The 13,149-nt window shown below is 43.7% G+C and overlaps 1 protein-coding gene across 2 annotated transcripts in view; it reads right to left on the bottom strand.

Moving 5' to 3' along the window:
• Window positions 1–13,149, bottom strand: part of NRK (Nik related kinase) — a 123,668-nt gene that overhangs the window by 32,089 nt on the left and 78,430 nt on the right. For both annotated transcript variants that reach the window (XM_048865374.2, XM_075132550.1), the window contains 5 exons: window positions 11,073–11,204; window positions 9,911–9,978; window positions 8,762–8,877; window positions 5,434–5,522; window positions 3,831–3,949 (listed from right to left, as the gene is read on the bottom strand). In XM_048865374.2, coding sequence (XP_048721331.1) covers window positions 3,831–3,949; window positions 5,434–5,522; window positions 8,762–8,877; window positions 9,911–9,978; window positions 11,073–11,204 — 524 coding nt within the window. The remainder of the gene's footprint in view (window positions 1–3,830; window positions 3,950–5,433; window positions 5,523–8,761; window positions 8,878–9,910; window positions 9,979–11,072; window positions 11,205–13,149) is intronic.

Below are 13,149 nucleotides of genomic sequence, written 5' to 3'. Positions count from 1 at the left end.
AAGGGCAAGGTGCCCTTGGCATCTCCTTCAGGTGACCCTCAACAAGAATTTCCCAGCCATCATTGTGCTGTAAGGAAAGGTAGGAGCGTGGGCTGGGGTGGAGATGATGACAACGATGATGACACTCTGCTCTAACACAAGTCAAGCTGTGCAGTTTTTCTTAATACAATGGGCATGGAAGAGCACAAGTGCATAGGGTTCCTCCTATCAAGTGGAGACAGAATCCATGAGCCTGATCTGGCTCCGCTTGAAACACATGGGAGCTTTCATTGTCTTCCGTGCTGGCACAACATAGTGGAGTTTCAAAGCATTGTACAAAAGTACATAAACTATTGTTATCTACACTTTATACATGAGAAAACTGAAGCGCAGAAAGACGTGAGTGACATGCCCAAGGTCACATTGTGAGTTAGTGGCAGACATGGCAACAGATCCCAAATCTCCTGACTTCCGGGCTTCTGCTCACTCCATGAAGCCTGACAAACAAAGGTACGTTCTGAGGGGCAGATCCTCAGCAGGATAGTTGAGGATCAGAATTGAATTAACACCATTGGAGGACTGAACTTGTATTTGTATATTTTGTGTGCGATATATGCAAGTGTCTCTTCATTGAAGTTTATTTTTATTTTCTGCCGCTCCCCCCAACCCCTGCATTTTCTATTAATTGATTCTGGAGCCTGGTGTCAAAACCTCTATTGTACTCCTGGGGCTGTATCACAATCGGTCTGAGTTGTCTTCTGTAAGCAAAGGCAATAACAGTGCAAGGGGCTATTGTTTTCAGAGGAACAGAGTCTGAAGAAGAGCAGTGACTTGCTTCTGAAAAAGGGATTAAATTAAACAATCGCAAACGTAATAAAATTGGAAGGAAGCATGACATGACAGAGGAGGGATTGCTGGGACTGCTCTTATGAGGAAGGTGAGTAGGACTTGCCCTGAAGGAAAACTGAAATCCACTTTTATTAATTGTGACCAAAGAGAGAAATACAAATCCAGGGGTGGGGTGCGTATGAATTTTGTGTGTAAATTCAGAGCTGAGATGTGAAACTGATCTATAAAAATGAACCACAAGAAATCCTCTGATTTAGGGGGAAATGGAGTTATCTGAACATTGTGACGTCTCCCAGGAGATGCATTCTCACTGGAGTGGTATTAATATGCATAAATACAGTACATCGGTGCATACACTTTACAGGCATATGGACAGTTTAACCCATGCAGACCACATGCAGGAAAGTCTTTTATTAAAAGAAAATTCTGACTTATCCGGTACATAAGCAGAGCAGCAAATAGCACTCAAACCATTTCCGCTGAACAGCCCATGACGAAAGACAGCTGCCCCTGTCCTGGTTCCCCTGAAAACATGCCCAGAGAGTGCTCCTCAGATCCTCCACATCAGCAACAGTGAATGGGATTTGGCCAAGGGGACAAAACAGTTTCTTCATATGTGGCTATACTGCAATTACAATGTGGACATAGCCTTCAGCTCCCTGGCAATTTATGCACTCCAAGAGAGGACAGATTATGCAAGATGTGGCTTTCTCTCTTTCACCTGTTCTCAGCCCGAATACGAGCAGATACCAAAGCTGCTTTGTAGTTCTCCTGGGAACAGAGGTGAAAGTAAGCCGGTATGCCCCGGTACAGCGTACCGTTAAGAGCCGGTGCACCGTACCAGGACCGGCTTTCCCAGAGGGCAATTTAAAGCCCTGGGTAGCGGCGGTGGGGCTCTGGTGGGGATTTAAAGGGCCCCGGAGCGCCAGCCGCCACTACCTCCCCGGGGCCCTTTAAATCCCCGCCTGAGCCCTGCTGCCCGAGCCCCCGGGGTAGCGGTGGCAGGGCTCTGGCGGGGATTTAAAGGGCCCCGGAGCTCCAGCCGCCACTACCTCCCCGGGGCCCTTTAAATCCCTGCCTGAGCCCTGCTGCCCGAGCCCTGGGGTAGCAGTGGCGGGGCTCTGGCGGGGATTTAAAGGGCTGGGGCAGTAGCGACGGCTGGAGCCCCAAGCCCTTTAAATCCCCACCTGAGCCCTGCTGCCCGAGCCCTGGGGTAGCAGTGGCGGGGCTCTGGCGGGCATTTAAAGGGCTGGGGCAGTAGCGACGGCTGGAGCCCCAAGCCCTTTAAATCCCCACCTGAGCCCTGCTGCCCGAGCCCTGGGGTAGGGGTGGGGGGGCTCTGGCGGGGATTTAAAGAGTCCCGGAGCTCCAGCCACCGCTACTGCCCCGGCCCTTTAAATTCCCGCCGGAGTCCTGCTGCTGAAGCCCTGGGGTAGCGGCGGTGGGGCTCCAGCGGGCATTTAAAGGGCTCGGGGCTCCGGCAGCTGCTACCACAGCGGAGCCCCAGGCCCTTTAAAACTCTGCCAGAGCCCAGAGCCCCGGGGTAGCGGTGGCAGCTGGGAGCCCCCAGGGCTCCTCAGTGATTTAAAGGGCCCGGGGCTCCGCTGCGGTAGCGGCAGCTGGAGCCCTGGGCCCTTTAAATCACCCCTGAGCCCCAGGGCTCCCAGCCGCCTCTGCAGCTGGTAGCTCAGGGGTGATTTAAAGGGCCCTGGGCTCCCAACCTCCACTACTGCAGCTGGAGCCCTGGCTCTTTCAATCAAGATTTAAAGGGCCCGGGGATTTAAGGCCCGGCCTCTTCCGGTTGAGGCCACGCCCCCTGCTCAGGGCTCCGGCGTACCGGTAAGTCCTCTAACTTACTTTCACCCCTGACTGGGAATAAGGAAATATGCTTATTTTCAATGGCCAGTTAGAACCTGGCCCTAGGTGTCTCATCTAAAGCCCATGCAAGCCAATGAACTTAATTGGGCTTTGGACCACGTACTTAGTGGGAAGGAAAAAGTTTTTAATTCTTAACTCCTGTGGGAATGGAACTTTTATCCAGGTTCTGAAAAGATTCATTACTCGCTGCAGATTTCACTTTGACCACTAGGGCCTCCTGTATCCAATTAGCATTAATCAGGATATATTTCCCTGCAGATCTATCATGTAATTGAAATGGTGCTCAACTGAGATTGGGTTATTAGCTAATAGGTGAGATGATACTTTTGATGGCACAAAACTTCTAGATATGACTCCATATATCTAAAGGCAAACCTCATGGGGGTCATAATGTGAATTTCCTTTTACAAAAGGCCCTGCAATTCTCAAATTTAGAAGAGAATTATGTGGAGTTAAAAGGACAGTGATGAGAAACTTCAGAATTATTATGGCATGAGAGGGCCACAAAACTCTAAAAATTAAGTAATAGGTTTAATGTTATGTAGTGAAGCAATACGTTTTTTGGATTATCTGAGGTTTACAATGAACTCTCACCTACAATTGATAAAAACGTCCTTTTTCAGATCACAACAGGGAAGTCTGGAAGAGGGGCACTCAAGAAAAATAAGGCCTTATGTAAAACAAAAACCAACAAGCTAGAGAGTTTTCAACATTTCCCCCCCTGTGTTTTGAAAGCGGTAAAACACAAATCAGGAGCATATGCAGGACAGAATAGATGTGCATTCTGGAAACAACTGGTAATAGCAATGCACAAGCAATTATTTCTCAGGAAAATATGCCTTTTAAATGCCTGGTAGGCCTTGCAGATGTCACTCACAAAAACTGCAATAGAGAACAGGAAAGCTAAAGGAGAATAAAAAACTTTGAGATCAGCTTGATAAAAAGCATGCAAATTGGAGATACACCATCTGATCACTGTAATAATGTTGCAAAATCAAAAATAATACTGGCCACATTGTCGGCTGGCGTAAAGGGGTGGCTCTTATGTCAATACAGCTGTGCTCATTTACACCAACTTGTCCTTTGAGAGTTAACAAATTAGTAACAAAAGAAAAAAAGCTAACCTTGTGTGAATCGTATCATCATCATCGCTGCTGAGCAGTTCATCACTGGATGATGAATATTCTGCTACTGTGGAGAACATGTTGGCACCGTCTTTCCCTTTGGCGAAGAAGGCTGGACTCTGAAGAAAGAAAACTCGATTGCATTTTCCCATTTAAGAATCCACTGCAAAATCACATGAGCAAGCAGCCACCTTATTCCATTTCTAGTTGGTAAATAGTTACTGCAACTTTTAACTAAAACTCTTTATTAGGCAGATAACACTTTTGCACTGCCCCACACTGGAGCCAGGTAGTACACAAAGAATAATGAGCTGAACTAAAATGACTGAATTCCTCTAGCAATGGTGTCTGGTTAATTTTAACCAAGCTGTTAATTTTAGGCTCAAACATCTCACCACCATTTAGCAGGGTGAATGCTCACTAGTTGTATAAGCACCTTTCATCCAATCTTGGCTCTTTAAAAATGTTACTTTTGAATTTTGGGGCCAAGGTTAGGTTAAATCTCAATGGTATTCAAGGGATGGGCTTTAATACCTGTGTAGAAAATGCTTGTGTGGAGAGGTATTATACACAGGAAAAACAAACCTCTCACTTTCATTTTACATACACATTCCCCCAGGCTGTTTGGGGTGGGATTGTGCTTCAAGGAGCCTCAGCCCAGCTGCCTACTTGGGCCAGTGGGTAAATGCCATAATTTAGCCCTAAACTGGAGCCCCTTGGCCTCTACTGAGTCTGCTAAAGTGGACACCATGCTAATTGTGATGGTGGTTTTGATAATGTGGATACAAGTCTACTGGGAAATGAAGTGAGACCATCATTTATCTACCAATGATACTTCTGTGGCGCCCATTACCGCAGTACCTGAGCACCACTCAATCTTTAATGTATTTGTCTTAATACACCCCTGTGAGATAGGGAAGTGCTACTATCCCCCTTCTTAAGGATGGGAAGCTGAGACAGAGTGAATATGTGGCTTACTCAAGGCCACAAAAGGATGCAAACCTGGTTCTCTGATGTCCCAGACCTTTTCCCTAAGCCCTGGACCATCCTCCCTCTCCTCCAAACCTGTCTTACACAGACCGCCAAACAGCTAGCTGACCTTACGAACTCTAGGCTGCTACAGGTTTGCTCTAGATTTGACCCAGTCTCTGGCTATGCATTCCTCCAAGCCATCTAGGCCCTTCCCTGCAACTTTTAAAATACCAAACATTCCATGTATGATCTCTTGCTCAGGGCATGTTAGCTCCAGTTAACTGAACCGATGGGCAAACACCCAACTTTACAAGGCTGAACTAATAAAAAAAAACAAACCCAAGAAACAGAGGTCACACTTTATATTAAAGACACATTTATACACAGCTCCTGAAGGGTTAATGCATTATTAAGCGTGTTACAGTCATAAGTGGTAGGTGATCAGAGGGTTATAAGAACAGCAGTAGATTCTGCTACAGTGGGTTATATGCTCTGCCTATGAGCAGCCTGTTGACTTGGACTCTATAACAATTGGTTAACCATTAATTAAAACGTTTATACTGTTTATAAATGTACCCTTACTAGAAAGTGTGACCAAAACCAAAACAGTATTGGCAGTAAAAGAACCTACTGAAAACTGGGCCAGGTGAGGAGCATTTTCAGACTTCTTGAACTGCTGCGGGTGGTTCTGGGACAGTGGGCTCTCTGCCTTGGACGAGCCTTGATTCCCCAAAAGGAGAGTTGTAGAGAGAAGCATTAAATACATGGCACATACAACAACAGGACAATCCCTCAACACGCGCATAGGCCTCCTATGCTTGCATTGTATTGTTTTCTCTTTTATGGAAAGGGAAGCCTTCCTTTGATTTTTAGGGTGAGCCGGCCCCTCCTCCCCCCCCCCCCCCCGGCCCACAGCCCTGCATGGCTGTGGAAGTCCCGATGCATTTCTGCTGCCTAGGGTGAGGCCAGCAGAGTGGAAGCCAATTGGCTCGCACAAGCGCTGTGGGCAGTGGAAAAGCAGCAGCTCTCTGAACGAGAAGAGTGGGGAAAGTGGACATGCCAGGGTTGGGGCCGACGGGTCAGCCTAACCCTCTTAAACAGCTCATCACATCAGTGATTGCTCGGCACATTCCACAGCAGGGGTGCCACCCAGCTGCGCTCCACTGATTGCAGGCCAAAGCAGAGGATGGAAACCCTGAGCCCCAAACCACACGTGCATGTTTTCCTAAGCACTTCATCTGACTGTAGAGCAGAAACAGCATAGAGGGCCCAATCCTGTAACCCAGCCTTTGGGTAAGTATTCCCTACTCCCGTCAGCGGTCCCGCTAACATCAATGGCTCTGCTCCCATTCGTAAGAGGGAGTCAAGCCCTACATTTTTTAGAATATTTTATGACATTTTGCCACTGTCCAAACTTCAGAGCTCTCATCTCTCTCTGAAGCCAGTGCCCTGTGGAAGCCAGGGTAAGTTTACACTGAAAGCGAAGCTGCCATAGCAGTCAGAGCTAGGGTGTATGAAACTGCACTGCTCCCTCTGCTAAAAGCAGAGGGGAATGCCCCCTCCTCCAAGGCTGTTGCCTTGGAAAGTCACTGTTCAGGTCTTGCTTCTCTTTATTCTTTGGCAGTAATAAGCCATGTCAGCACTTCTCCTGGCACAGATTGCTGGCTTAGCTGTGCTGTCTGATACATTGTGTATATGTGTGTGTGTGTCTGTGTGAGGTGGGGGGAGTAGCCAAGGCTACTTCCCAAGCAGCTACACAGGAAGGGCAGAATTGTCCAGGATCGCTGCTGTCCTCCTCCACATATGGTCTAATGATGCAATTGGCCCATGAAAGGAAGTACATGGGCACCCTATTGCCCCTTACTCCTCTGCACCGGCATGGAAGGCAGCTCATAACTCAGTTCATTGCTTTGTAACTTATTACATAACCTGTCCCATTGCTATCAGCGGGACTACTTGCAGAGCAAGACATTGCTCAGGGAGAGTAAGGATGGCTGCATCTGGCCAGATTAGGACTCAATAATGCAGGCAGTTATTTGTGTATTTACATAATTTTATTACAATCACTATATGGATTTAAGCATTTTCTAAAGCTGTTTTGATTCCAAACTCATTACTAATCACTGAGTGTTTAAAGCAACTAGGCTGCTATATTAGTTTAAATGTATTTAAACACCTAATTCACTGTTCCTTTGGCTTTGAGAAAATAAAACTTTTCCCTGACTACCACACATCAGAACGAGCTGTCATTCAATTACACTTAAGAACCCAAGGAGACAGGTTAAACCACTGGGGAGTTTTTCAATTCTTTCCATGGCCAGAGAGGTTTTTAGTTCCCCTTCCCAGAACAGCACAGGTGTTACATATCAGACAGTGACTGTGAAGTGGCGCTGGGCTGCTGCATGATTGCTTTTTGCTGAATTATTATTGAAAAGGAAAATGACATAAAAGCAAAAGAAAAACAAGGTCAAATCATTTGAGACTGTGGTTTGGATTTTTCTTGAAGCCAAGTTTTCTATATCCAATGGCTATTTAAAGCAAAGTTTGCCTGAATGTGTGACTGCAATAAATATGCAATTTGGCCTTCATTTGTCAAGTTTTTGTAAATTAACATGAACATCACTTTAAAAATAACTTTTTCTTTAAATTCCATATTATTATGAAATGAATTTCTAAGATGCTCATTGCCATGATATCAGCCTTAACGCCAATAGAAACACCAACGATTTCCCCCTGCCTTAGTAGTCATTTACATAGTGCAAAGTGGGTGTCAAATGCTACCATTCTGCAGAGAGCTACACAAGCAATGGCCAACCAGGCTTAATATACGTAACTGGTACTCTGACATCAAGGCGATGAGATTCTTATAATTAAATGTATTTTTAAACAAGACACGGTGGGTGAGGGAATATCTTTTATTGGCCCAACTTCTGTTGGGGAGAGTGAGACACGTGTTCGAGCTACCTGAAGAAGAGCTCTCTATAGCTCAAAAGCACGTCTTTCTCACCAACCGAAGTTGGTTTAATAAAAGGCATTACTTCACCCACCTGGTCTTATTTAAAAATACATTTAATTCTAAGAATTATAATATCCTTGGACCAACATGGCTACAACAAATGACATAATATATTTAGGAGTAACTAGAGAGGAATAAGGCTGTCTACTTCTCCTTCCGTGTCCCTGCCTGCTGGTGCTTCAAGCCACATATTTAAGAGGAATCTGAGTTTGTACCGCCACGCATTTGCATGGACTAGCATAACCCAAGCGAGCTATGCAGGTCTTCATCCACAAGTACGATGCAAAGCTGAAAACCCACCACACGTTTTGGTTACTCTACATGTGGTTGTCTCTGTCTAATAATTTGCTTTTGGCCCCTTTTAAAAGTTTCACTATATTTTTCAATAAATTATAATATACCAAAGGAATGTTTCATAAGAGGCTGAATGGGGAACCTCATGTCTTCCCCAGCCAAAACAATAATAAAGTGCAGAAATGTTAATGCATAACAGCTGCTAAACTGTATCATCTCATTAGCTAGCAATCCAATAAAGTAGTAAAGGTCATGAAGAAAAGCTCCGGTGAGTTACCCTTATTATAGCGTTAGGCCAATGTACCCGTAACACCAGATCTACTGACTTTCAACAGTACTAGTGAATAAAAAGACACTGATTTTGTTTTTCACCTCCTAATTAAGACAGTTTATTACATTTTCCATCTGGGAACATGCTCACTGTCAGTTTTGCACTCAAAAAAGGAACAGTTTCTATTTTAACTCCGTGCTTGGAACACAGACCATACAATCCAGAAAGCAATCAAAATCATGTCATGAAAAGACATGCAGTGAACACAAATATAAATTTGTATGCAAGATTTTGACATCTTGGACTCAACATGTACCAGATTTCAAGGCATAGGAACATTACACATTTTGATTGATAAATCATTGACCTAAGAATCACCTGAGGTTGATCTTTTGCTGAGATGAGATCCCATCTCCCATTGCCTGCTGCCAGGAGAGCTGCTGCTGCTATTTAGTTTCAGAGCATGTCCCCCTGGGGATGGCTGCTGCACGTTACTAAACACAAAGACAAAAATCATATCCAAATATTTTGCATTTCTGTTCCTGGGCCTCAGAGCACTTACAGATGTTACTGAATCCAGCCTCAGAACACCCCAGGGAGGTAGGTATTATTGCCTCCATTTACAAACAGAGAACAGAATACAGAGGAAGATAAAGGGACTTGCCTAAGGTCAAAATGAAGACTATGGCATTCCTGACTCCAAACACTGTGATTTAACTACTAGCCCATGTCTCTTTTTTGCATTGTATCCTATAATTCTTAAAGAGAGCATATTTAGTAATGAAGCTATTGGCAGAAACACCACAAGTCACGGCTAAATTGCATATATGCAGAGTCAGAGACAGAAACTGGGAGCATTATTGCCAAAACCCACTGACCTCTACCACCTGCCCACAGTGTGACACACATGAGTCTGATTCTCCATTAGCCTGCTCCTCAAGCAGTCATTTACACCAGTGCCAAGCGGGTGCTAGCAAAGCTGCACGGAAGGGTTTTACACCCACTTTTGCGCTGGTGTGAATGATGGCACCATATCCAGGGCAATGGAGAGTCAGGCCCACTGAGTTGTATTCATTGTGCTCAAACTACTGGACCAAATGAGAGAACTCAGAGCAGTCAGCACTAGGCCCTGCATACGAATGTGCAGGATCAGGCCCTTGCATATTATCAGTGCAATTAGGGACTGATAAAAGGATGAGATTAAAATTATGCTGACGCAAAAAGAGAAGCGGAGCCACAAGCGGGTTTTATCTGGGTTCAAAATCAGACATGTAAACTGTTAAGAGGAGAAATGTGAGCGGGTTTAGAAGCTTCGTTAAGGTTCAAGGTCAGAACATTTGGCTGGGTTACTTTGTGGGTAAGTTGGCTCCAAAGAGGGAATAATTGTCATGGCCATTAAATGAAGTATGAACCGACGTTGACAGTGGAGTTCCTGAAGTTATGGCTTTGATTTTAATGAGCTGGCTTCAGTTTTCCTGTTGGTAATAAATCAACATTAGTTTAAGCACAAAACACAGAGGAGCTTACCTTGAAGGACATCTTTGACGGCCAAGATGATCCCTGCTGTAAAATTTAGAGGTTGTTCTTTCTGGAACCTTAAAGATTTAACCAAATGTTTCAGTTCGCTACTCTGATATCATATACTCAGTTAATAATCCCAACGTATGCCCTGCATAAATACAAGACAGACTAAAACACACAGAAGAAAAATGCTCCAGTGGGACATTCTGGGAATGTGTCTTTTTATTGGAAATTACTTTATTGTTGGGTCAGTTTTTGTGGTGAATGGGGGAAATACAGTTCCGGTCACATAAATGTTGTTCCTGTCCAGGGACTACCAGCCTACAGGGTGAATTACCTTAAATTGCTACAAACAACACACCCACCCAGGAGGCAGTAGAACATATATATGCAAATACCCAGCACTTGTACATAGGGGTTTTGGCTAAAAAAGAAACAAAAATCCTTTGAATTACGTGAACTAATAATCTAGCTCTGCAGTGTAACTAGATTCTTCAAAACCCGGGGCAGAGGGAAGGGGGCAGGGAGGAAAGAAACCAAATAGTTGGTCTAGCTAAATAAGTGTCTACACATACACAGACCACACACATATATTACATGTACTGACATACATAGCATTCACTCAGTTAGGCCAGATATTATTATATTTACCCAAATCCATGTTTTTACATTATCCTTTCCAGATTAACAAGATCTCTTCAGCCACATAACCAATTTTGAACTCCTGGGTGATTTTACTAATATCCTATCAGTCTATTCTAACACAGGGAGTGACAGAATTACAGGGTGAAATCCTGGCTTCATTGAAGTCAATGGGAGTTTTGTCAAGATTTCACACATAACCCCTTCATCAGTGTGTTGGGTTTAATCTGCAATAGCCATTCCTATCAACTGTACATTAATTGTAGATTAAGAAATGGATAGTGAGATGAGGGGGGGAACCCCCCAGCAGGAGTCTAATTCTCCCCTTGATGCAGATCTATCTGTCATGTGCCCATCAGTATCAAGGCGTATGTATAAGTTCTGGTAATATGTATGGGGGTAAAGGACCTTATTCAATGCTTAATGAAGCAAGTCAATGGAATGAATCCCACTGACTTCAGTAAAGCTGAATTAGGCACTATTAATAATGGCCAGCTGGAACATATACCCCTTCAGTTTCCAGTACCTTTGGAGGCTGCTCTTCATTTTGACAAACACTCCAGAATACATCATCCTGTCCTGGGCTCACTGGTGTTATCACCATGTCTGACAGTGAACTGCTGTGGTATACGTCTCTACTGGTCCGGAGGTTTTCACTCTTCAAACAAATGAAGTTTATGTCAAACATTATCCCCCAGCCAGAATCGCTCTACAAACATCACCACCACCACACTGTTGGTATAGCCAGGTATTTGGCAAAGCAGACATATTGCATTAAATAAGGACCACTGGCACATGAACACAGTCTCATTTATCTTCACCTTTGTAAAGGCATTTATTTATTTTCAGGATGTGTGTGTGTGTGTGGGGGGGGGGGATAATGGGTACCATAAAATATATTGCCAGTAAAAATTTCTTATACTTCACATTCGTCCTAAAAAACCCCCCCAACCCAAAGAAGCTAATATTTCATTAGTAGTACATGGCCAACTGCATAACTGGATGGTATAAACCATATGCTGCAAATCAAACAGATTTCAAAATGAATATTTCATGGAAGAATTAATTTCCAGTATGCACGTTGCATATAAAGCAGTCAAATACTCCTATTTTCAGAGTTAAGTATTGCAAATGTGTTCCCCAAAATGTAACCAACAGTTTTTCCCAAGAGCTGTACAAATTAAAGATGAGACCAAGCCCTGAGTCAGATTTGAAACAATAATTTCACCAGGGATAGTCAAATCAAGGGGTGCCAATTTGGGCCCATGTCTGTTTAAAAAAAGCACCCTGATAAAAGCAGGTTGTTGTATTTAACCAGCAGCTGGCCTGAACTGGCAGGAAAATATTCTCACACATGCTCTTCATTCCAAATGAAAGAACGTTTAAAAACTTAAAAACTCAAACTTTCAAAAGAAAGAAACTTTCAAAAGAAAACTTTCAAATACCCAGCATTTGCTACTTAAGGTTTCTGGCTAAGAAATAAAATCCTTTTGAGTGAAGGGATAGCTCAGTGGTTTGAGCATTGGCCTGCTAAACCCAGGGTTGTGAGTTCAATCCTTGAGGGGGTCATTTAGGGATCTGGGGCAAAAACTGGGGATTGGTCCTGCTTTAAGCAGGGGGTTGGACTAGATGATCTCCTGAGGTCCCTTCCAACCCTGATATTCTATGATTCTATTAATCTAGCTCCGCAGTGTAACTAGACTCATTCATGGGGTGAAAGAAGCCAGAAACGTCCACTGTGACGATCGTCTCTGAAAAGAGCAAGCTTCTTTGATTCAAGAAAAGAATAAGGGAAAATATATGGCAATGGTGTTGTATGAGCTGGGTCCATCCAGAGGAATTTCTATGTGGCAATCCAGTTGGCGTTGCTAGTAATATCAGAGAGATGCCTGCAGCTATAATCTCTCATGTTGTTATCCTGTCAGATCTCACATGCTAAGCATGGCAGGAGCACTCCAGAGAACATCTAGGGACTGCAGGAAGTGGTATTAGTTATTCATTAGTTGACATTCTTCCTTCTGAATCAGGACTGAAGCAATGGCCAAGCATGCTAACATCTTGCTGCCTCCTTTCAAGGTACCTCCTTTCAAAAGCACCATAAAACCAGGATCACTTCCAGGCCTTAAAGATACCATTGCAATGTTTAATAAGAATAAAGGTACTAAACCTGTGTCCAAACCAAATTACATGTTGCCTGCTTAAAACCCCTCTGTGCATTCAGTGGGAACTTCCTGTCCCAAATTGCTACCGTGTGTCACTATGCTCTGTTAAACAGCTGCTGTGGTTCATTCCAGAGGTAGCTGCTGTTCAATGAGTGAAGTTTCTTTATACATTTTTTCTTTACAATACCTCAGAGTGGTATTTTACCTATTAATTAATTGAAGTCAGTAAAAATGTTTAAAATGCTCAGTAGAAAGATACTATAAACAGGTGATTATTGTTTACTTAATATTTCATTAATTTTCAATACTGTAATTTATATAAAAAATACAAGTAAAACAAATAACTAAGAACTAGGCACAGAATTTCAGAAACATAACGTATTATGATTCTGAAGTCTATATAACCCATCCTGGACTACTTTATGGGAACAATAGGGCCTC

The sequence above is a fragment of the Caretta caretta genome, chromosome 9, assembly GCF_965140235.1.
Source record: "Caretta caretta isolate rCarCar2 chromosome 9, rCarCar1.hap1, whole genome shotgun sequence".
Taxonomy (NCBI): Eukaryota; Metazoa; Chordata; order Testudines; family Cheloniidae; genus Caretta; species Caretta caretta.
This window is presented reverse-complemented; position numbering and strand designations above follow the sequence as displayed.